Source organism: Balaenoptera physalus, assembly GCF_965194825.1.
Source record: "Balaenoptera physalus genome assembly, chromosome: X".
Lineage (NCBI taxonomy): Eukaryota > Metazoa > Chordata > Mammalia > Artiodactyla > Balaenopteridae > Balaenoptera > Balaenoptera physalus.
Window position 1 is genome coordinate 40,018,765 of NC_138903.1, and position 26,738 is coordinate 40,045,502.

Here is a 26,738-nt window from a genome sequence, read left to right on the forward strand (position 1 = left end):
AAAAGATAAATAGCTAGCAATGTCTGCCATGAGGGCCAGGCAGGAAGATAAATGCTGGCTCTTTTGCGTGACTGCAAATAGCATCTTTTCTGCTTGTAATCTGATGGTCTGCCTGAGCAGAGCATTTTGATGGTCACTTTTAGAATTATGGATAGAAACTGGAACATTGTCTTAGGTTGGGCTCCACAGAAGCAGAACCTAAAACAGGGATTTAGGTGCGTGTGATTTCTTAAGGGCATACTCTTGGGAGAAACCTGTAAGGGAGTGAGGGGAACAGCCAAAGGAAGAGAAATGATCCAAGCGAGGATGCATTCTCACATGAAGCTTTGCCGAGGCTTAACGCCACAAGGGGCTATGAGCCTAAATCACAACACCGACTTGTCCCACCTTAAAGAAGCTCAGCCTTTTACCCTTGAGAAATCAGTCAGCCATTTGCTACCCGGTCCTGTGATGAAGGGGCCAGTGTAACCTCCCAGGTTACCTCTCTGGGTGATGCAATGCCCACTGGCCAAGAGCAACAAATCCGTGGAGGGTTACAGGTGTGAGTTGTTTGCCAAAGCACTTGCTGCAGCTGTGGGGGAGGGGTGGGCACCAAGAGCATCTACTGCAAATATTAATTTTGATGCACTTTCCAAAGAACTGCCTTTATTTCTACTTTGTATTGTTTGAGAATGGAACCCTAGGTATAGTGCTATGATTAAAAGCTGTTGGAAAAACTGGCAACGAGCTGAAAGTGTCTCATTTTCAAGAAAAATGATTAACAGGTGTTGACTTGTTTTGTTGAACCACAAATGCAGAAAGTGCTTTATAATTTGCTCTGGGTAACAACCAGGATCCAATCTGCAGTTCACAATCTCATCAGAGCACGTAAATATTTCATAGTCTTAGTGTCTCATTTAAAGCTCAATGAATATTTAATTGAAGTTGACCAAACAAAATAACTGAAAGAATTATGTCGCATTTAGTTAGGCCTGAAATGAGCAAGCTCTTCATTTTCTCAAGTAGTTTAAAGCTAAAATTATTCCAACTTCATGAAATATTCTACATAATTTTATAAGTAATTAAAGGGCTATAAAATAGGCTCGAAAGGCACATATTAAATACCGAGAAAAACATGAAAAAAATGAGTTTTCAACTTTAAATGCAAGAGAATAGTTTAATATATGGTGGCCTACATTATTTATTCAGTGGTGGATTACGTTATTGTCAATACCCTCTTTTTGACACAAGAAGTAAAAATAGAATCTTTTTTTTGACCCTTGCAAATTAAATATTCTAGAATGATGATGTGCAAACACCTATAAGATTGATATTAACAGGAAGCCATGCATGATCTACCCAAGTAAGTCAGCCCAGAAATTGTTTCTGAACTCTGGGTCCAGCATTAAGCCAGGTACTGAAAATAATCAAAACAAGAAGAAATATTGGTCCACTTTCAAAGTAGAGATGGTTTCCCAGGAAAGAAGCATTCCCGTGGTCTGTTAGATCTCCACAAGTGTCAGAATGGGGCTTCAAAAGAAATATGTGCTCTAATTGATTGACCCTAACTCAGATGACATGGGATATGTCACTTCTACCAAATTTGAAGACATTTTAATTGGAATCAAAGTATTGCCAACCAATCCATGCTAAGGCTGCTAAAAACTTCCTGGTAAACTTAGCATACTACAGTTTGAATTCTTTAGTCCTGAGTTATTTTTTAATTACAGGACCTAAATAATCTAATAACAAGTTCTTTTTTGGAGAACAGACCATGGGGCCATGATACAAGGTTGTGTGATAAACAGAGCATATCCATATAGCTGCCTTGTGGGAAATAACTGGTCACCTTGGGTTTTTTCCCTTTGATCTTAGTCTCTTTTTAAGATACTCAAAAGGATCGCCTTCTACAACTGTCAATATGCCAGTATACGTTATGTATGCAAACACATATCACTAAAAAGTTCAGACTCTTGTCTAAGAATGGCACCTCTTTCCTTCACTTCTACAATTCATGCCATGTCACCCTATGGTCCTCAGGGTTGTATTCAATGGCACATTCAGAATCAAACAAAATTCTTTAGTTAATGGCAATCACTAAGCAAAAGTGGCAGTCTGACCAGACTCTTATAGTCTATAGAAGGACATTATCCTGTCCAGGGCAGGAGATGAGAGAAAGGTTGATAAGCATTAGCCAAGAAAGGTGATGAACATTAAGCATCCTGCAGCCAATGTAGCTAGTCAGAAACAGGAGCAGGGATAACTTTTCTTTGTTTAGGGTACTTTTGTTCTAAAATGTGTCATTTCAGATGAACATTTACATTTACATTGAGGACTCTTATTTTCTCACATCTACTTAATATTTAGTACATGTAACATTTTAAGACCGCATTTCTCCCAATGTCATGTGACTTACCTGTTTATCAAAAGCCACCCAGGATGGTGAATCAGTTCCCATTCCTTTAGGAAATACACTATGTTTTGGGTTTATCTTTTGTCCGAGAAGCAGTTCTCCACCTATTCCTGGTTTATCTTCACTCACCAGCATCCTAACATTTTTGCAAAAGCCCCAATGTTGAGATTTGTGGAATTTCTCTTTTCCCATCTGTGAACACAAGAGACAACATAAAATGGCCAAAGTTACTCTTTGTGACTTTTCTTATTTGTTTGAAAAGGTAAACACACTTCCCATCATTTATTTTCCCATTACAAAATGCAAATTAGAGTGGCAAATAATTATGATCAATCTTCATTATAGTGTCTCATTTTAAATTCAATTCATTTTAACAAATTCAAAACCTTGAAAAGCAATAAGAATAAACCCAATGCTCCATGCTATTTTAAAACATTTAAAAATTATTACTGCAAGTGAACATTTAGGACATTAGCTTGCTAATTGGTCTATTCTACTTATTTGCCAAGAATGTAAACAGGAAAAAAAAAAAACTCCTCTACTTCAGAGTAAAAATGTAACAGTTTTCCCACAGAAGTCTAAATATTATTTTCATCAAAACAGAGAATAAAATCTTTTCCTCATTAAAGTAAATGTCACAGGAAATTCGTCAGAGCTGACATTCTCCTCCTAATTGTAGAACCTTGCCCTCCCTCTTCCCCACTCCCCTCCCATCTTTTCTGAGGATCTAGGCAGAGAGGGCAAAGCCTAGATAATGCTACCAAGGATTGGAAAAATGTGGGCCTACACCAACATGCAGGCACTGCTAGTAGGAAAGTAAAACAGAAAAATTCCTCTGAGGAAAAGACATGGCAATACCTAGCAAAGTGAAAGGTGTATATGCCCTGAGGCCTAGCAAGTCCACTCCTAAATATCTTTTGCGCCGTGCATGGGGAGCTATAGATCAGATTATTTGTTACAGCAGTGTTGGTAAGAGTGAAAAATAGGAAACAATCTAAATGTCCATCAATAGCAAAAAAGATACCTCAATTAATATTAATATTAATACAGAGGTCTAAAATTATATGCATCGATATGGACAAATCTCAAAAAAATGTCAATCAAAAAAAAGGTAGTAGAAAGGCACACAAAATTTGATCATTTCACTTATATAAAGTCTGAAAACATTCAAAAATACAGTATTATTTATGGATAATATAAGCATGGAAATAAGCAGCAAATTCAAGTTAATATAATATCCAAGATAATATATGATATATGATACAATAAATATCATATATATTTATTATGATATATGATATTTGTTGTATCATATGCATATCATATCATGAACATCCATGTACACCACAGCTCTGTATAAAATATAAAACATTTCAGATACAATTAAAGCACTCTCTTATCCCAAGCTCCTGATTTCGATATCTGTCTGTTTCTGTTTTGTAAATAAGTTCATTTGTATCTTTTTTAAATTAGATTCCACATATGAGTGATATATGATACTTGTGGATGAACATACAAATACTACTGTATATAAGATAGATAACCAACAAGGACCTACTGTATAAATAGCACAGGGAACTCTACTCAATATTCTGTGATAACCTATATGAGAAAAGACTCTGAATCACTTTGCTGTACACCTGAAACTAACACAACATTGTAAATCAACTATACTCCAATGAAATTAAAATATTAAAAAAAGAAAGAAATAAAATAAACAAATAAAGCCCTCTCTCAGAGTTCATGCCCCTTGCCTCCCTCTCCAGAGGTAACCAGTATCCTGAATTTGCTGCTTGAACTTTATACTTTGCCAGGATTATATACACCAGAGCAATAGCCTCCTGCAAAGCATGACGCATTGGCAGGAATTCTGAAAGGACGTTTGAAAATACTTTGTTTCAAGGCAACCTATGAAATGAGGTAAAATATTTGCAAATAATATATCTGATAACGAGTTAATATCCAAAATATATAAAGAACTCATACAACTCAATGGCAAAAAAAAGTCTGATTAAAAAATGGACAGAGGATCTGAATACACATTTTTCCAAAGAAGACATACAAATGGCCAACAGGTACATGAAAAGATGCTCAACATCACTAATCATCAGGGAAATGCAAAGCAAACCCACAATGAGATATCACCCCACACCTGTTAGGATGGCTACTGTCAAAAAGATAAGAAATAACAAGTGTTGGCAAGGATGTGGAGAAAAGGGAATCCTTGTGCACTGTTGGTGGGAATATAAATTGGTGTGTATGGAAGTTCTTTAAAAAATTAAAAATAGAACTACTATATGACTCAGCAATTCCACTTCTGGGTATTTATCCAAAGAAAATGAAAACACTAATTTGAAAAGATGTGTACCGCATGTCCATCTGCAGCATTATTTACAATAGCCAAAACACAGAAACAACCTAAGTGGCCATTGACGATGAATGAATAAAGAAAATGTGGTGTATATATGTATATACAATGGATATTATTCAGCCATAAAAAAAAATGAAATCCTGCCACAACATGGATGGACCTTGAGGGCATTACGCTAAGTGAAATAAGTCAGACAGAAGAAGACAAATGTCATATGATCTCACTTATATGTAGAATCTTAAAAAAAAATAAAATTAAAAAATTCTAAAAAGCAAGCGCATAGATACAGAGAACAGATTGGTGGTTGCCAGAGGTGGAGGGTGGGGAGTGGGCAAAATGGGTGAAGGGGATCAAAAGGTACAAACTTCCAGTTTTAAATAAGTGAGTCCTCGGGATGTAATGCACAGCATGGTGACTATAGGTAATAATTACTGTATATTTGAAAGTGGCCTACAGAGTAAATCTGAAAAGTTCTCATCACCAGAAAAAAAAGAACTTGTAACTATGTGTGGTGGTGGACCTAACTAGACTTACTGTGATCATTTTGCAATATATACAACTATCGAATCATTACATTGCACACCTGCAACTCATATAATGTTATATGTCAATTACACCTCAATAAAACTAAAAATTAAATACTCAATATTAAAAGGAAAAGACAAGACCTCCTTTCCCCTTGTAGGGAAGACAACCTGGAAGAATGGGGAAGAGCCTGAGCAGCCTTGCCCAGGAGAGCCGGGGCCACTACAGCTGCCCTGGGCAGAGGAACAGCCCAGCTCGAAGGCTGTGGGAGGAAAGCTAGAGGCAGCAGTTAGGACGGTGTGACCTGCAGCCTGGCTCTGTCCCACAGAGAATCCATTGCCACAAACCCCACCACCACCCCACTCCCCCCGACACACACACACACACACACACACACACACACACACACACACACACACATACACTCAGTTTACCACAAGTCAGTCCCAGATCACCACAGCAAAGCAACAGTTGGGTTGGTTAAAATGAATGGAGGAATAACATAGAATTTTACAACAATGTTCCCTCTTTTAAAGCAAGTAATTTCAGGTAATCACAAACTCACCTCAGGTCAAACCAACAAATGTTTGTTAAGCATTTACTATATTCCTAGCTTTGTGCCAGTCATGCTACTTAAAATTATGTTTTAGCTCCATACAGTTTTTTTTTTTTTTTTGGCTGTGTTGAGTCTTCGTTGCTGCATGTGGGCTTTCTCTAGTTGCGGCGAGCGGGGGCTACTCTTCGTTGCGGTGCGGGGCGGTGCACGGGCTTCTCATGGCGGTGGCTTCTCTTGTTGTGGAGCACAGGCTCTAGAGTGCAGGCTCAGTAGTTGTGGCACGTGGGCTCAGTAGTTGTGGCACGTGGGCTCAGTAGTTGTGGCTCGCGGGCTCTAGAGCGCAGGCTCAGTAGTTGTGGTGCACGGGCTTAGTTGCTCCGCGGCATGTGGGATCTTCCCGGACCAGGGCTCGAACCCGTGTCCCCTGCATTGGCAGGCGGATTCTTAACCACTGAGCCACCAGGGAAGTCCCCAGATACACTACTTAAAACAAGCATAAAACTCCACCCCTGCCTTGAAGAGGAAACCCACTCTCTTGCTGATGAGCCAAGATTTAGATATATATAAAACAACTAGGAAGCAGTACAGCTACCATTTTCGACCACTTACTATGACCTAGACCCTTTACTAAGGGCTTTATATACATTACCTAATTTTACCATCACAAAACTATTTGATATGCATTATCACTGCCATTTTACCAATGAGGAAACCAAGGCAGAGACAAACAGGCTAGCACACCCACAGTTATATGGTAACTAGTGGAGCCTGCATCTGAATCTAAGCTCATTGACCCTAAGCTCTGGTAAGTTTATCTACCTAGAGCCATAAACTGATGGGCTGAAGTAGTAGTGTTGAGGTCCTGCAGGTAGTTGGATACTGCCTTGGGCCTGGAGGAATGGGATGAATTAGACAGGAGAGGAGGGAAATAGGAACCCTAATGCTTTGCTGATGGGAGAGTTAACTGCCATTCTGGAAAGCAATGTGGTACTACTTGGCAAAACTAAGGATGTGTATTCCCTATGATTCAAGAATCCCACTCCTGGATGTGTATCCATCTCAGAGAAATTCTCACAGTAGCCAATAAAGGGACATATATGAGAATGTGTAATGGTATTGGGTTGGCCAAAAAGTTCATTCAGGTCTTTTCTGTAACATTGTGGAAAAACCCAAATGAACTTTTTGGCCAACCCAATATTTTGGGAAAGTTGGAGGCAATCTAGATATTTATGTTGAGGAAATGGATAAGAAAATATGGTTTAATGGATAAGTACTCTATGGTAGATTTTCACTTCACTTCACTTCACTGCTTTGAAGCAATAAACCAGATGTATTAGCTTAGGCTGCCGTAACAAAATATCATAGACTAGGAGGCTGAAACAACAGAAACTGATTTCTCACAGTTCTCACAGTTCAAGATAAAGGTGCCGGCCAGGCCAATTCAGTTGCCCAGTGAGGGTTCTATTCTTGGTTTGCAGACTGCCAATTTCTCACTGTGTCCTCACAGGGCAGTGAGAGAGAGAGCAAGCTCTCTGGTGTCTTTTTCATAAGGGCATGAATTTCATCATGGGAGCCCCACCCTCATGACCTCATCTAAACCTAATGACCTCCTAAGGTCCCATCTCCAAATACCATCACGCTGCAGGGTTAGGGCTTCTATATATGGATTTGGGGAGGACATATAGCACCGGATGTACATATAGCAAAACAGATCCTTAAAACATATCGTTGGGTGAAAAATGGTATCTGTAGCATACAATATCATTTATACATCTTTTAAAAACAAAAAATAATGCTACATATTTTTTAAGAACACATGCAGATTCAAGAATGTGCATCAAAGACATCTGTATGGAAGCCTATATGAAGTGGAAAGGGAATGAGACTAGGGGTTGGGAATGATGAGGAACAAAAATACGCAAAACAAGAGAGAGACCTTGCACAGATCAATGATGATACTGGGCCATAAATGGAGGAATATAATTAGTTCACCTCTTCGCACCTCACATTAAAAAAATGATGGATTGGAATGAGAGGTGAGAAGTAGGCAGATGAGGCAAGCTGCTAGTGCACAAGGTGAGAAAGGCCTGCACGAGGGTGAAGACAATGGGAATGGGAAGGAAGGAACATCCTATAGGACAAGGACATTCAAACTATTATTGAGGAAGGGCAAGTTTGATTGTTTCTTTTCCCAAATCATTTCAGACCCATACTTTTATAAAATACAATAAAATTAATTATAAAAAAAACTGAAACAAAAACAAAGACATAAAAACTTACAAGCCCACTAAATCACACCCTTGGATATCATGGCAAGGTCATATTGCTATATAAGCTTCTAAAGACTCCCAGTGTCACAAACACACACCACACTTGGAGTAGCACTGCTGCAGTAGACAGCAGGGAAAGAAACCAACGTCTGTGATTGGATGTGTTAAGAAAGGAAGAATGATGGGAGGTGACTTGCAAGTTTCATGCCAGCCTCACTTTCACTTTGGAAGGGGTAGTGGGGAGAGCAGAAAAAGCAATAAGGAGGACGAAGTACTTCTATCACCTGGCTCCTTAGCCGATATATTGCTACAGCTCCCAAGCATGGCCATAACAGCACTGGCTGAGCTTCTCACTTCTGAAATTTCTGAAAGAAACTAAAGCAGTGGACTGAACCTGAAGAGCCCTCAGCAAGGCTGGCCTTCCCTTTCCTGGTCACCCTCACAGCAGCAAGGGAAAGAGAAGAGACTGGAAGAAGTAAAGGGGTTCCCCCCCACCAACCATACACATACACAACTGCTATGAACTCTTGTCAGTACATTTTTGTCCAGTTAGTGACAATGACTAAGTATACCGTACAATGGGGCCTTTTTCTTTAAACATAAGATCTATCAGTGCTATGAAAATTGAAGAGAAACCACAATGTGTAAAATTCAGAAGGTAGTTCAATCAAGTTCCTGCTAAATTGATGAGCAATTTCTCTATGCAGAGTATTAGCTGGATACTTGTTAAATATTTCCAATTCTTTTGCTAAATAAAATCAAATCAGCCAGACCAAATTCTTAAATATTTTTTAACATGAAAGAAACTATTACTAAATCCTTCCCCAAACTCTTGGTTTGTGTAACACATTCAAACCCCCAAAATCAACAATACACATATGCTTCTTTAAAGTTCAGTAATGTCAATTTCTATTGTTATTCTCACCAGCATAGCATGCAAAATTCCATTTCTAACTTGAAATTTCAATTCAAAATTCTATACCTCAGAAACTAATTGCTTGAGGATTTGTTTGGTATGATGTAAAAGCCCACAGGGCACCTGTTTCAAATGTTTGCCCCTCCCAATACACACACACACACACACACAAACTTGAGATTTGCCATTATAATCTCTTAGGATCACATGTCAACCTGCCCTTTGCCCTAGTAACTGTGAAATGGTGCTCAGTCTCAGTCCAAAGAAATTAGGCAAATGTCTTAGCAAATGATAAAATCAGGAACATACTATCCACAGATCCAGTGTTCCTTGATATCTCAACTCCTTGGGTCCCATCCCACTTACGGCACCACTACTGGAAAGGCAGCAGCCAAATCCAGACTCTCCTTGATGTTTCACATCAAATTAATAGCTGGTACCACCATCCCTTCCTTGTTGCTAAAGATTGGAAGAGCACTTTTATCACATGACTGGATTGATTAATAAACAATCAGTAAGTTGCCAGGGCGACTACAGAAACCGTAAAGCTAACCCAAACTGAGAAGCAGGTTATAGTCATCAGTATCAGGAGTTGTTTATCCATTTATAATCTCTCTTTTAGAGCTTCAGCACATCAGAGTCTCTCTGTTTCTATCTAGACTGCGTCCAAAGCCCAGATGCTTGACAACCACATGACAAAGGCAAGAAGAATAAGGTGCTTGGTAAGAATCTGACAGCTCATTAGGGCCACCATTAGCTAGAAGCCTATCTTTGCAGATGTGAATATCATTATCATAGCCATAAAAGCTGACATGTGTAGCAGTGCGCTAAGTACTTTAGAAGCACTAAATTCTTTTAATTTTCAGAGCAAATCTCTGAGTATGCTTTATCATTATCCCCATTTTATAGATGGGGATACTCAGGAACAGAGTTTAAGTAATTTGTCCAAGGTCAGTCAACTAGTATAGTGAATCCAGGATGAAAACTCACATGCCTGAGCCCTTAGGCATTAGGTCTTGCATTGTCTGTGCTCCCTTAGAGAAAAGGAATAGATCTCCTCTTGTTTAAGTCATCAGGGCAGAATTACTACTTTTGCTTTTGACAAACATAATAATGAGAATGACCACCATGACATGGAAGAGAGGAAATAGATCAGATCATTGGACCTGGGCTCAATCCCTTAAAAGCAGAACAGGTATTAGAGAGTACTGTAGATACCCTTTTACAGTCACCAGAAGTTACTAAAAATTTGGGGCCTGAAGAAAGCCAGTTAATATTTAATATTTTAATATGTATTAACAACACTTACTTTTCTAACTACTTTTTGAGGCTTACGGAAATTATGAATTACCTAAAACTATCACTCTTAGATATTCCTGCCTGATCAGGTTTGAGACTAGTTTGCTTCTGCTCCATGAATAGGTTTTTCTCTCCCTTCATAGCATATTTATTTCAGAAATTCATTTTCTCTTTTCTTCTTTTCTGTACTTTTATAGAGAAAAAGAAGTCATTCAGCAAATACCGTGAACCTCCCAGAGAAAATAACAACAAAATTGCCTTGGGTAGAGTTCAGGACCATAAGAGCATGAAAGCTATCATTACTGATTAATAAAGCTAAATCACTCAAAAAGAAACCCTAAATGTAAAAATAAAAAGTCATGTCAAAGAAAACTTCAAACATTTTTAAGCTGATTTTCCTCTCTTTCCAAACCTAACTAGAAAAAATGTTGTGCTCATGAATCTTAGCCATTCAAGTCAATATAACAAGATTGGTTTTATATACTTAATAATGTATTTAAATCAGTAGAGTAAAAAATAAAATTAAATCGATAAGATCTAGAAGGATGTGCAGCCCCTTCCTCAGAAAACATTGTCCTGTTTTTTTCCTCTAAATAATTCAACTCAAAGTACCAATCAAAAGAATTCTAAAGACTTCCCCCAAAGTCAGTTAACATCACTGGCTCATTGTAGCTGATTAGTACATCCATTTCCAAATTCCTTCTCCCTTGCTGGTCTCCATTTAGAAGCTAGAAAAGGCTAAATACTCCACTTGTTTCCTCAGCCTCCTTTTCAGAATTCTGTTCTGGGATTCTAGAAAAGGATTTTGTCCTCCTGAGCCAAGGGACAAATGCAGGTGATGCTGCCCCTAGCTCACCTTTTCTTGCCTTGAGATGTATACATAATGCCTGGAGCTGCAGCAGCCACCTTGGGATCATGGCAGGAAGGTGAGGAGGATTGCAGAGATGCTGGCTCAAAGTTGAGCCTTTAAATGTATGCCACCAGCCACCTACCTCCAGACTTCCTGCTTGGTTAAAAAAATAAATCCCTGCTTGTTTAAGCCTCTATTGGTCAGGTATTCCATTACTTGCAGTATAAAGCATTACAAATTAATGCATTTAGTCTTTAAAGGCTGTGCTTTAATGCCTTTTTTAAAAAACAGAATAAGATTATTAAGTGACCTCTCTAAAGTGTAATTTTCTTTATACATTGAGAAAAATAAATATCTTCTCAAACTTTGAGCACAACAAATATTAGTAAAGTTTATTACCTTCACTGACTTAAGGGATATGTTTGAGATTAATTCTAGAATTTATGGAGAGGGACAACTGATTCTACTGATAAGACTAGAAGAATAGAAAAGATAAAGGCAGCTGTGAGTTGTATACACATGAGCAGTACATCTGGAGATGGAAACCACAAGTTCATGATCTGTCCCAATACCTGCCTTATGAATATTATGGAGGAAAGTCTACGTCAAGGTAAAACCAGAGAGTTGTTCATGGGATGGAGGTTCATGAGCGTGTGTGTGTGTGTGTGTGTGCACGCGCACACGCGCACATTGGGAGTATATAGGCTGAAGTAAGCTCCTTGTAACATCCAAGTTCAGCACTCCTGTAATAACATACTGGCTATACTAGCATCTGATGCAAGTTGATGGTCAAAGGAAGTGGCACCAAGAAACAAAGCACCTGCAACGCAGTACAACAGTCACACCTGACCTCCCTCTCCCCCAGCAAAGAATCTGTGGGCTTTAGGAATGATGGGCCACTCAGGGTAAGACCTATGGATTAAAAAATCTTGGGTCAGAGTGGAGGGGTGAGATAGAAGGGCAGCACAGCTTCCAACTATACTTCATGAATTGCTAAAGACTTTCAGGGACAGAGGCAGCCTTTTCCCATAGCTGTGAGGTAAGTGGATGATGGAAGCCCAATGGTAGGAGGGGGCAGTGACTGTGTAATTGTGCTGGGTGTGTTTTAGGACTGGAATCTGAACATCTGCGTCAACAGTCCCTGATGCCAGAAGATCAAGGATTAAAACAAAAATTATAACATAATCTGATACTCATGACAATGATATTTAAAAGTGGGAAACGTTAAAGATACCTAAATGAAAGTGAGGTTCCCATACTTCATTTGAAGTGGTAAAACGCTGATAGCAATAGACCAAAGTCTACATAAGTCGCATATATATACACTGCAATATCCAGAACAACCACTATGAAAATTATACTAAGAGATATACTCAAAAACACTATAAATAAATCAAAATAGAATCCTAAAAGAAGTCCCAGTAACCCACAGGAAGGTAAGAAAAGAGAAACAAAGAAACAGAAAACAGATAATAATATATTCGACATAAGCATTAACAAATCAATCACCTTAAATGTAAATGATCTAAATACATTAATCAAAAGACAGAGATTTGCAGAGTAGATTTTAAAAGCATGACAAACTACATGCTGTACACAGGAAACTCATTTCAAATTCAATATATAGGTCAGTTGGAAGTAAAAGGATGGAAAAAAATACACCAGGGAAACACTAATTTTAAAAAAGCAAGAATGGCTATATCAGTATCTGATAACCTAGACTTCAGAGCAAAGAAAATTACTAGAGAAAAGAGGGACACTACATAATGATAAAAGAATCAATCCACCAGGAAAACACAACAAACTTAAATGTGTATGCACAGGACTTCCCTGGTGGCCCACTGGTTAAGAACCTACCTGCCAATGCAGAAGACACGGGTTCGAGCCCTGGTCCGGGAAGATCCCACATGCCATGGAGCAACTAAGTCCATGCGCCACAACTACTGAGCCCACGTGCCACAACTACTGAAGCCCATGTGCCTAGAGCCCATGCTCTGCAACAAGAGAAGCCACCGCAATAAGAAGCCTGTGCACCACAACGAAGAGTAGCCCCCGCTCACTGAAACTAGAGAAAGCCCACACACAGCAATGAAGACCCAACACAGCCAAAAATAAATAAATAATTAAATTCATTTTTTAAAAAATGTGTATGCACAAAACAACAGAACCTCAAAATATATGAAGCAAAACCAAAACAACAGAACCTCAAAATATATGAAGCAAAACCAACAGAGCTAAAAGGAGAAATAGACAAACCCACAATTATAGTTGGGGACTTCTACAGTCCTCTCAGCAACCAACAGAACCTAATTAATATATATAGAACACTCCACGCAACAACGGCAGAATACAAACTCTTTTCAAGTGTGCATGAAACATTCACCAAGACAGACCATATTCAGGGCCATAAAAGAAATGTCAACAAATTTAAAAGAATGAAAATCATATAGATTATATTCTTTTGATAATGGAATCAAACTAGAAATCAATAACAGAAAGATAGCAGGAAAATCTCCAAATGCTTGGAAATTAAACAACACACTTCTAAATAGTCTATGGGTCAAAGAGGAAATTGCAAAAGGAACTTTTAAAAATAGATATAACTGAAAGAAATGAAAATACAACATACCAAAATATGTGGAGTGCAGCTAAGGCAGTGTTGAGAGGGAAATTTATAACACTAAATAATTATATTAGAAATGAGGAAAGATCTCAAATCAACAGCCTCAGTTTCTACTTCAAGAAATTAGAAAAAGATGAGTAAAATACCCTAAAAGCAAGCATAAATAAGGAAACAACAAAAATTAGAGCAGAAATCAATGAAATTGATGAAAACAACAGAGAAAATCAATCAAATACAAAGCTTGTTCTTCAAAAAATATATCAATAAAATTGACAAATCTCTAGCAAGACTGAAAAAAATTTTTAAAGAGATAAGATACAAATCACCAATACCAGAAATGAAACAGGGGTTATCCTCACAGATCCTAGAGCCATTAAAAAGATAATGAGGGAACATTTTGACCAACTTTACATATGTAAATTCAAACACTTAGAAAAAAATTGATAAATTTCTCAAAACCACAAACTAACAAAACTCAATCAAGATGAAATAATCTAAATAGTCCTATAACTTTTAAAGAGCCTGGATTTTTAACTAAAAGCCAAAAAGAAACTCCTATGCCCAGCTGGCTTTACTGGAGAATTTCACCAAATATTTAAACAAGAATTAACACCAATTTTATGCAATCTCTTCCAGAAAATAAAAGAAGAAAGAACTCTTTCCACTTCATTTCATTAAGTCAGTATTATCTTGGTACCAAAACTAGATAACACAGTTCAATCAAAGAAAACTACAGACCAGTATCTCTCGTGAACGTAGATGCAAAAATCCTCCACCAAAAAACTAGCAAATTAAGCCCAGCTTTGTGTAAAAAGAATTATATACTATGACCAAGGGGGATTTATTATGCAAGGCTGGATCAACATTCAAAAAGTAATCAATGTAATCCACCATATCAACAAGTAAAGAAGAAAATTCAAATGACCATATCAATTGATACAGGTAAACATATTTGACAAAATCCAACACCCATTCAAGATTTTTTTTAAAACTCTCAGCAAGTTAGGAACAGAGGGGAATTACTTGATAATGAGCATCTACAAGAAACCTACAGCTCACATCATACTTAATAGTAAAAGACTAAATGTACTTCCCCTAAGATCAGGAACACGGCAAAAATATCTGCTCTCATCACTCTTATTCAACATATTACGAGAAGTTCTACCCACTGCAGTAAGGCAAGAAAAACAAGTAAAAGGGATACAGATTGGAATGGAAGAAATATAACTGTCTCTATTTGTAGGTGACAAGATTGTCTATATTTTAAAAATCCCACAGAATTTACCCCCAAAATTCCTAAAACTAATATTGAGTTCATCAGGGCCACAGGATACAAGATCAACATAAAAAATCAATCACACTTCTATATACTAACAATGAACACAGGAAACTGAAATTTAAAACATAATGTCATTTACAATCACTCCAAAGAAAACAAAACACAAAGCATGTACAGGATCTGTAAGCTGAAAATTACAAAATGCTGATGAAAACAATCAAAGATGACCTAAAGAAATGGAGAGACATATCATGTTCATGAATTGGAAGACTCGACATAGTAAAGATGCCAATGCTCCACTAATCGATCTAAGGTTTAATACAATTCCTATCAAAATTCCAGCGAAGTTACTTGTAGACTTAGATGAACTTATTCTAAAATTCATATGGAAAGGTGCAGGCCCTAGACAAAGAAGAATCTTGACAAAGAAAAATAAAGTGGGAAAAATCACTATACCTGATATTAAGGTTTACTATATTACTACAGTAATAAAAACAGTGTGGCATTGGCAGAGGGATAGACACAGACCAATGGAACAGAATAGAGAACACGGAAAGAAACCCACACAAATATGCTCAAATGATTTTTTCCAAAGGTGTAAAAGCAATTCGGTGGAGGAAAGATACCCTTTTCAACAAATGGTGCTGGAGTAATTGAATATCCATAGGCAAAATCAAATGAACCCTGACCTAAATCTCACACTTTATACAAAAATTAACTCAAAACAGATCACAGACTTGAACAGAAAGTGTAAAACTACAAAAATTTTAGGAAAAAAGATAGGAAAAATTCTTCAGGATCTAGGGCTGAGCAGAGACTTAGTATCAAAGCATGATCCATAAAAGGAAAAAAATTGATAAGTTGGAGCTCATCAAAATTTGAAATTTTTTTGTTCTGCAAAAGACAGTTAACAGGACAAAATGACAAGCTACAGATTGGAAGAAAATATGTGCAAACCACATCTTAGACAAAGGGCTAGTATCTAGAATGTATAAAGAATTCTCAAAACTCAACAGTTAAAAAAACAATCCAATTAGAAACAGGCAAAAGCCATAAAAAGACATTTCACCAAGGTGGATATACAGATGGCAAATAAGCACATGAAAAGATACTCAGCTCATTAGCCATCACAGAAGTGACAACTAAACCCACAATAAGATATCATTACCCACCTATCAGACAGCTAAAATGAAAAATAGTGACAACACTAAATGCTGACTAGGATGCAGAGAAACTAGATCGTTCATACAGTGTTGCTGGGACTGTAAAATGGTACATTTGCTCTCAAAAACAGGTTGGTAGTTTTTTTAATAAAACTAAACATGCAATTATCATAAGATCCAGCAATTGCACTCTTGGGCATTTATCCCAGAAAATGAAAACACATGTCCACACCAAAACCTGTACATGAATGTTTGCTAGCAGCTTTATTCTTACAACCAAAAGCTGGAAATAGCCCAGATATCCTTCAACAGGTAAATGGTTAAAGAAACTGTGGTACATACACAGAATACTACTCAGCAATAAAATGAACAACTGATAAACACAGCTACCTGGATAAATCTCCAGAGAATTATGCCAAGTGAAAAAAAAATCCCAAGAGGTACATACTTTATGATTCCATTTATCTAATATTTTCAAAGTAATAAAATTTTAGATATAGAGAACAGGAATTAGGATGTGGTGAGGAACGGCAAGACGGGGGCGGGGCAGGTGCGGAGGTTGATGGGAAGGACTTAAGTGTGGTTATAAATGGGCAACAGGAGGGATCCTTGTGATAATGGGACTGTTCCGTATCTTCACTGTCATGGTGGTCACAGTAACCTACACATGTGATGAACTGTATAGACGAAATGCACACACGCAAATGAGTACAAGTAAAACTGGGAAAATCTGAATAAGATCGGTATATTATATTAATGTTTATATCCTGGTTGCACTATTATACTATAGTCTTGCAGTGTTACCAATGGGAAAGTGGGTAAAGGGTACACAGGATCTCTCTCTGTATTATTTCTTATAGCTGCATGTAAATGTACAAGTATCTCCATAAAAATTTCAATTAACAATAAAAGGAAAGAGAGGGTTTACTTTCCTCAGTAACTAGGAGAGGTTCTACTCAGGTGCCTTTTATAAGGTATTAAGTATGAACATGAATACAGATGAGCAATGAATGACTGAAGTCTCACAGAAATGAGATGGAAGATAGTCCTATAAATGACAAAACAAACATCTCTGTTTCAATTACCAAACACAAGTGAAGAAGAAAAGGTGGTCTAAATTAACCATTAAACCATGTGAACTGACCTGGTCTCCCCCCAAACTCTAGCAGTTTGTTACCATTCTCTTCTTTGGAATGCCAAATACATAGTTAGGAAAGCAAAGAATTTGGCCTTCAACTGGCCAAGCTTGTCACTTTGTCACAGTGGAGTTCCCAGGTCAAATTCCGGCATCCTGGGGTTTGGTTAATGAGGGAGTGAAAATGCCTACCTCTCCCTTCTTTTTGCTTTGCAGAACCGCCCCCCCCCCCCCACAAAGCTGGCTCTGCCCTTTCTACAACTGTAGGAACAGGATAAACTCAGGAAATGACCTAAGAAGTCCCTTTACATTTGCACTAGTGCGTATCTGGAATCCTGTTCTTGGGAGACTGGTCTGCTAAAGGGTCCTGCCTGATGAATGCGCAGAGAAAAATCTGCTGCCTCCAGAAAAAGCCAAACTGGATGCCAACAAGGAAAAGAGAAGCTTCCCACTGCATGGCACAACAGGCCACAGAGAGGCTTTGAGTCACAACTTGCATGGTGACACCTTCAGGCTGTCCTGGCTGCTTTGTATAAACCACGCATCCTGAGAGGCTTATCGCCGATTTAAACCACAAAAGCAAATGCCTTTCTTCCTCCTTTATATTCACTCTTGCTAAAATAAATATTTTTTCCCACAGCGGCAGTGGAAAACACTAGTGAGAAGCATTCCAAAGGTGATTCTCCCAAACTGTGTCTATCCCCGCTAGTTTCTAGGCATGGCTGCTACAGGTAGACAGGGGCAATCGACAGGCACCTATTCAAGGCCTGCCCTGGGTAAGGAAGAGCAATCCAAAGGGCATCAATCCTAGTTTCTCAGTCAGCTGGGGAATGTTACAACCACACATAAAGAATGCAAAACACAACACAGCCAATAAGCCAGTAAATGAGTGTTCAGGGTTCAGGGTTATGGAGCCAGAGAGATGGCTCCTGCTGAGATGACCAGGGAAGGCTTTAATGAGGAGGGGGGATTAGAGCCAGGTTTCGAGGGAAGACTAGGATCTGGATGGGAAGAGGAAGAGGTATGAGAATGCTGTTGGAGAAGGGGGCAAGTAAACCAATAGTTGAGTGGAAAAGTCCAAAATATATTCAAAGGACAGACAGTGAGCTTACTGGTTTAACTGGAGTGTTAGGTTTGTTTTCCATTATGAAAAAGAAGATTGTTAAGAAAGAATGGTATTGTTTGAATTTTTACAATGATAATATACTCGTGTTACTTGTATAATTAAAAAACACAAAAAAATTTTAAAGAAAGGGATGCTAAGGCTGAGGAGAGCATCTAGACTCACAGGTTTGAGTCTGTGGCTGGTGTGGCAAACAAAGTTTCTGGCTCCCAACAGCCATTAATTGCTCCCTTTTCTCTTTCCCAGCTCCAAAAATAGATGGTGAAAAATCAAGCTCCCAATGTCCCTTGTAGCAAAGGATAGCCATGTGACTCAAGTTTAGCCAATAAGATGTAGGGTAGAAACCTAATGGGGGACCGGGAAACATTTTGTTTTCTGATATAAGAGCCTTCCCCCACCCCTCCTTCCTGCTTGTCTTGAACACTGTTGTAAGAAGTTGTGATGTCCGGAACTGAGGCAACCATCTTGCAACCATGAGGTCACAAGCCTAAGAAAGTAAAGCCAACATTCTGAAGATGGCAAAATGGAGAGAGAAAAAGAATCTGAGTATCCTAAGTGACATAGCTATAAAGTTCAGGACAGAATACAAAAATGACCAAAGTTAGGTGTTTGATCCCTGAATAGGCAAAGTGACTCTAATTTCTGAAATGCAAATTAACATTTAGGAATAGCAATGGAGTTTTATGTCATTTCCAAAGTTATGAATAGCAGCTTCAAGAAGTGGCCCAGTCTGAAATCATGTGATTTCAAGGACATTTCAATAGTTACCAGGAACAAGTAACAGAAAACTAAATCAAAACCATCCTGTGATCTGGCACAGTAAACACCTATTGTTTGTCCAGCAATTCCCCACCACCAACTCCTTTCTTTGGCTATTTATTTTTTTAACAGTTTCACTGAGGTATAATTTATATATCATATGGTAGTTTTAATTTTAGTTTTTTTGAGGAACCTCCATACTGTTTTCCATAGTGGCTTACATTCCCACCAAGAGTGTACAAGTGTTCCCTTTTCTCCATATCCTTGCCAACATTTGTTACTTGTGTTCTATTTGATGATAGCATTCTAAGAGGTGTGAGGTGATATCTCATTGTAGTTTTGATTTGCATTTCTCTGATGATCAGCAATGTTGAGCATATTTTTCATGTGCCTGTTGGCCATCTGTATGTCTTCTTTGGAAAAATGTCTATTTAGGTCTTCTGCCCATTTTTAAATTGGGTTATTTGTTTTTTTGATATTGAGTTACACGAGCTGTTTATATATTTTGGATATTAGTCCCTTAACTGGGTATATAGCCAAAGAAAATGAAAACACTAATTCAAAAAGATACATGCACCCTAATGTTCATAGCAGCATTATTTACAATAGTCAAGATGTAGAAGCAAACTGTGTCTATCATAAAGTTCAATCATTTAAAATATACAATACAAAGGAGTTTACTATAATTACGAAGTTGCACAATCTTCACCATAATCTAATTTCAGAACACTTTCATCATCCCAAAAAGAAACCCCAAACCCATTAGCAGTCGCTCCCCACTTCCTCCCTTCCCCCACACAGGTCTAGGCAACGATTAATCTTTCTGTCACTATAGATTTGCCTATTCTGTACATTTCACATAAATGGAATCATACAATATGTAGTCTTTTGCATATCGCTTATGGTATAATGTTTTTGAGGTTCATCTATGTTGTGGTATGTATCAATATTTCATTCCTTGTTATGGCTAAATAATATTCCACTGTGTTGATATACCACATTTTGTTTATCCATTCGCCAGCTGATGGACATTTGGGTTGTTTCTACCTTTTGGCTATTATGAATAATGCTGTTATGAACATTCATGTACACATTTTTTGTGGACATATGTTTTCTTTTCTCTTGGGTCTATACCTAGGAGTGCTGTGTCATATAGTAACCCTATGTTTAAACTTTCGTGGAACTGCAGACTTTTCCATAGCAGCAGCACTATTATACATTCCTACCAGCAACATAAGAGGGTTTCAATTACTACACATCCTTGTCAACACTTGGTATTGTCTGTTTTGTTATAGCCATTCTAGTGAGTGTGAAGTAATATCTCATCGTGGTTTTAATTTCCATCTCTCTAATGACTAATGATATTGAGCATCTTTTCATGTGTTTACTGGATATTTGAGTGTCTTTGGAGTAATGTCTACTCAGATCTTTTGGCCGTTTTTAACTGGATTATTTATCTCTTCATTGTTGAGTTTTTAGAGTTCTTTATATATACTGGATATAAATCCCTCATCATATATATGCTTTGCAACTATTTTCTCCCTGTAAAATAACTGTAGTTGCCTTTTCAGTTTTTTGATGGTTTCTTCTGAAGCACAACTTTGGCTATTTATTTCAGCAGTATTTATAATAGCAAAAGACTGGAAATAATACAACTATACATCAAGAGGGGATGAGTTAAACAAACTATGGTATGTCCACACAATGGAGTACTATGTAGCTACAAACGGAATACACATTCCAATGGAATGAGTATAGCTCTGCATACGACTATTAAGAAATCTCCAAGATATACCTGTTAAAACGAAAAATGGAAGGTGCAAGAGAATACGTAGAGTATGCTACCATTTATTTAATAAGAGGCCACGTAAATATAGTTAAGAATTTGCTATTTTAAAAAACAAAAACAAAAAAGGAAGGATAACCCAAGCTAAATAGTTTTTTTTTTAATGTTACTTCTAGAGGGAGTGAGGGAGGGAACAAGACTGAAGGGACAGAGAGAAAAGCTAGGACTTGTCTGAACGCACCTCACTTTGTAAATTTGCCTTTGAAACCACAGAAATGTTTTACTTTTACATTATAATAAAACAAAAATTTTTAAGTTAAAAATGAAAAGCAAAATGCAACAGTCAACCTAACTGGGTATTGAGTTGGTGACTTAACCATACTTAAATGAAATTAAAACCCAATAATTTGACCGTACATTCCTAGGGGGATAAATCCTAAAATCAATAAGAACTACAAAGAAATCTTAACCTATTTTCAAAACTCAAATTGTTAATAATAATGTTATTATTACTCAAAAACTATTATATGGATATATATTTTTATTTATGGTAGGATAAAGCAAGTAATTATGTTAATGTCCTTATGAATCAAGATTTTCAATGTAAGTAAAAGATAAGTGAAGAATCAAAGAAGTTAAATAAAAATCCTATAATCCTTACTTAGCATTTCAAGTATCAGTTTGGATTCATGTGGTATTTTATCTTTAAAAATGTATACATATTTTCTAGCCTTGTTTTAAGAGAATGAAAATTCAAGCCACAGACTGGGAGAAAATATTTGTAAACCACATATCCAAAAACGGACTTGTATCCGGAATATATAAAGAACTCTCAAAACTCAACAGTAAGGAAACAACTCAATTAAAGATGGGCAAAAGACACAAACAGACTTTTCACCAAAGAGGATATACAGATGGCAAATAAGCACATGAAAAGATGTTCAACATCATTCCTAAGCCATTAGGGAAATAAAAGTTTAAATCAGGATGAGTTACCACTATACACCTATGAGACTGGCTAGAATCCAAAACACTGCCCATGCCAAATGCTCTCAAGAATCCAGAAGAACAGGAACTCTCATTCGTTGCTGGTGGGAATGCAAAATGGTACAGCCACTTTGGAAGACTGTTCAGCAATTTCTTATAAAATTAAACATACACCTATGGCCAGTTCCAAATTTACATGAAAATCAAGGATCCTGCCATTCATAGGAAAGCAGTGAGCATTTTGCTGCAGTTTTCAACTTCTCACATATATAAGCAAAGCTTTCCTTGTTTAACAAGTATCAAGAGAAAGGTGAGAAATCTTCTCATTTCAGTTGAAAATGAAACCTGTGAGTGCTTATCTCAAATTTGACTCAGAATTACGTGTCTATGTGGCAAAATACAAGCATCGGTTTCACACTGAAGAGCTAATTTTTATTCTTTATTTTTAGTTTTTAAAAAATCATATTCTTATGTATATAGGTCTACAAGGAAATTAAGATTATAATGATTGTATAACTGCCTATATTTGAGCCTGATCATGTCAGTCAGTAAAAAAAACTTAATTTTTAGGTCTCACATAAAATTGTGTCTTAGGCTCTATTTTTATTCATATTGCTTTGTCAATATGATTTTAGTAGCTTTGCTTATTTAACATTGTCTATATTTTCATGTTGTAAACAGCATTAATTAAAATGAATTTATAACCTTAATTTAAATTAAATCAACTGAACCTACTTTTTGAAAAAGTAAGTCCCACCTTGGATTAAAACAGTTATTCAACAGAAATGTATGATGCTGCCTTATGAATTTTTTTAAGGTATGAAAAGGAAAGAAAGGAAAGCTAAGCTTAACTACCTGTTTGTTTCTCAAGAAAACCTAGCTATGGGCTTCCCTGGTGGCGCAGTGGTTAAGAATCCGCCTGCCAATGCAGGGGACACGGATTCGAGCCCCGGTCCGGGAAGATCCCCCATGCCGCGGAGCAACTAAGCCCGTGCGCCACAACTACTGAGCCTGTGCTCTACAGCCCGCGAGCCACAACTACTGAGCCCACGCACCACAACTACTGAAGCCTGCACAGCTAGAGCCCATGCTCCGCAACAAGAGAAGCCACCTCAATGAGAAGCCCGCGCACCGCAACGAAGAGTAGCCCCCGCTCGACACAACTAGAGAAAGCCCTCGCGCAGCAACGAAGACCAAACACAGCCAAAAATAAAGAAATAAAATAAATAAATTTATTAAAAAAAAAAAGAAAACCTAGCTAAAAGTCATTTTTTGTTTTAAATAAGGGAGAAAACTACTCTTGCTCATACCATTATACCACATTTCATACCTTACGGCACCCTCTACAGTAGAAACTGAGAGGATTTTTAGGCCTACTTGAATAAGGAGAAAAGAGGAGAAATCAAGTAGGAAATTTTACAATACAACAAGAAAGAAACCCTTGACCTTTCCCCCAGTACACTCCCACTTGTGTTAGAGTTGAGATCCCTTGTGAGAAAAGGAAACCACACAGACTAGGTGAATTAATTTGCTGAAATCAACAAATCCACAGAAAACTATTACTCTTTACTCAAAAAGACAATTATTATTGGATCACTACATCTACAACTCATGGATCATGCTAAGGTACCATGGGCTATAGAAATCATCTTTATGCAGGAGTTCCCCAAGACCTGAAAATCATTTCAAAGTTTCCTCTGGGGTAAAAAGATTGTGGGATGATGAAAATATGTTGGAACTACTTAGACAGAGGTGACAGTTGCAAAACACTGTGAATGTACTAAATGCCACTGAATTGTACACTTTGAAATGGTTAATGGTTTATTTTATGTTATGTGAATTGTACCTTAATAAAAAACAAAAACAAAAAAAACACCGAGAAAGGCTGACTAGGATCAGTTGAGACTTCCTGAAGGGTAAGAGACTAGATTTGGCCTTGAAGGATGTTGAAGATCAGAATTTAAATCAGAGGCAAGAATTGGTGGAGATGGCTCTAATGAGAGTGTTTTTCAAACGCTGACTGCCACAATAACAAACAGATTTTAGTGCAACCCAGTTCACGTACACACGTGACAGAAACAAAAGTTCATGAAACAATACTTACTCTTCCCAAGCATAATACACTGATTCTTTTATTCTATTCCACCCTATTCTGTTTATTTTTTTCTTTTTCTTTTTCCTAAATCCTGGTCATGATTCATTAAACTGATCTCACAAAATGAGTGACAAACTCTAATGGCCTGGGGTCTCAGGTTAAGGGCTTTGGACCTGATGCAGCTTATTTTAAGGCCATGGAATTGACTGCTAAGAACATAGCCAGGAATCTGCAGGCAGAATTTTAGGCTGGAAAACCCTCTACCTTGTGAATAAAGTGATTGTTTTACGATTATATTTGTCATTGAGCTAAATTTAAATTGGCTTAGCTAACACCACACGATGAAATCAATATGTGTACTGTGTATTACTCATAGTTTTTCTCTCTCAGTTGTTCATCATTTAAATTGCTGGTAAATTTCCCAAAGAGTGATTTTTCCTACATGAATATATAGGTTTATATTAATCTAGATAAAAATAAATTTCAAGGTATTTCTGTAAGAGAGACAGTTTCTAAATATGTTTTATTTTACTGTTGTGAATTCAAATAATTTCTTTTTCTTCCTAAGGAAACAGTTGCTTCACTATAAATTAGAGGATGGACTATTTACGACAAACCCTCCTAAGATGGTGGCGAGGTAGCTTCATAAAAACCAGAAAGTGTGCTCCTCATTATTCATTAGAGACATTCAGGATCAGCTACACAACCATCTGTCTAAAATGCTGTAGAAAGGATTTTCAGCTTTGGCTGGAAGTGTCCCTTTTAACTTTAATATCCTATCATTCTTGACAATATGCCTGAGATTCTCTTAGCTCAATACAAATCCAGCATGTAAGTTCTTGGAAAAAAGATACTTCGGGTCTGGAATTGTGATCTTTCCCTAAGGTTCGCAGTTAATTCACATCAGAATAATTTTAACGTCATCAGTGATACAAATGCTTATATTTTAGAAAGCACAATACTTCCTGTATTTCAGATATAGAAGGAGAGGTTGCACATCACCTAGCTGTGGACAGAAACAAATCTATCGCTCATGACTGACCACCAGCAGCTAATTAAGGGGGGGAGCAAGTTCCTTTTTTAATTTCTAAGAAAAAGCATAAAAGTTAGTTAGCTTGTGTTATAATTTTAAACCCAAACAGCCAGTAATTATGCTATCTCCAGGAGGCCAAGGTTTTTCTCTCAATAATTTAATTAAGCAGACAAAGCTCTGTAATAGGCAGGAGGGAGGCAGGGATAGAAAGGCCAGATTTGGCTTTACTGACTCTCTGACCATTCTGTGCCAGAGAACATCCAATCTTTTAACTAAGTGCAAGGTTTTAAAAATATCGATTTTTTGGCAACACATAGCACATTTAGCCCCAAGGCTAGTGTAACAATTTTTTTAATGCAGCCACCTGCTTTGGGCACATACTAGGACACTCAGTATATAAATACTGATTTGTTGAATGACAGCCCAAGGTATCTAATAAGTATACTGTCATTCTCTAGTTCTCACACACACACACCCTCCTATCGGTCTGAGGCATGAAGTAAATAAATATTTTTTTAAATACACTCACAAGTCTAGAAGCAGACCCACACATATTTTGGATACTTGACTTATGACAAAGTAGCTCTGCAGAGAAGTGGAGAAAATGTGGCCATTTCCCAAAAATGTATTAAGGACAACAGAACCCAAATGGAGTTGCTTATGCTAAGCCCCATGTTACCAAACTGAAATTTAACTTAGTTACAGTTTCAGCTCTCCCAGAAATAGAATCTTAAACCAATCAACCATGAATTTCCTGATCAGCATTAGTTAGGTAATCTGCCTGATAAACCCCTGCCATTCCCTATAAGGAAAGTAACCTTACAATAACCAATCCGATTTTTTGCCTAGTGCAACTTCCCTACAAAATCTCTTGCCTTGTATAGCTCTTCAGAGCTCCTTTCCATCTGCCTGATTCATTAATCACTGAATAAAGCCAGTAAGCTCTTTAAAATTTACTCAGAATTTTGTTCTTTAACAAATGGTTCTGGGTTAACTGAATATCCACATGGGGAAAAATACAACCTGACCCCTACCTCTTTTCATACACACACACGAAAATGTATTCTAGTTAGATTATAGATCTAAACATGAAAGGTAAAAACAACGAAATTTCCAGATGACACAGGAAAATATCATCATGAACTTGGTGTAAGGAACTATTTCTTAAATAGGAAACAAAAAGCACTAATTTAAAGGAAAAATTCTTCATCAAAAACATCATTAAGAGAGTAAAAAGGCCAACCACAGACTAAAAGATATTTACAACACAAATATCTGACAAAGGAGCCATATCCAAAATCTATGTAGAACTCCTACAAATCACTAAGAAAAGGGCAGGCAAACCAACAGAGATTAGACAAACGACAAATAGACACCACACAAAAGAGAATATCCAAATGACCAATAAATGTGTGAAATGTGCTCAATTTCGTTAGGAATCAGAGAATTGCGGATTAAAACTACAGTCACACTACACCCACTGACCAAAACAACTAAAATTTAAAAGACTAACAATATCAAGTGTTAGAAAGGCTATGGAGCAACAGGAACATAAAATGCTGGTGGGAATTTAAAT

At 37.3% G+C, this 26,738-nt stretch overlaps 1 protein-coding gene across 1 annotated transcript in view; it reads right to left on the reverse strand.

The window, feature by feature from the left end:
- EFHC2 (EF-hand domain containing 2) overlaps window positions 1-26,738 on the reverse strand; it is a 208,047-nt gene that overhangs the window by 152,956 nt on the left and 28,353 nt on the right. Inside the window, 1 exon segment of the mRNA XM_082446706.1 lies at window positions 2,396-2,584. Coding sequence (XP_082302832.1) covers window positions 2,396-2,584 — 189 coding nt within the window.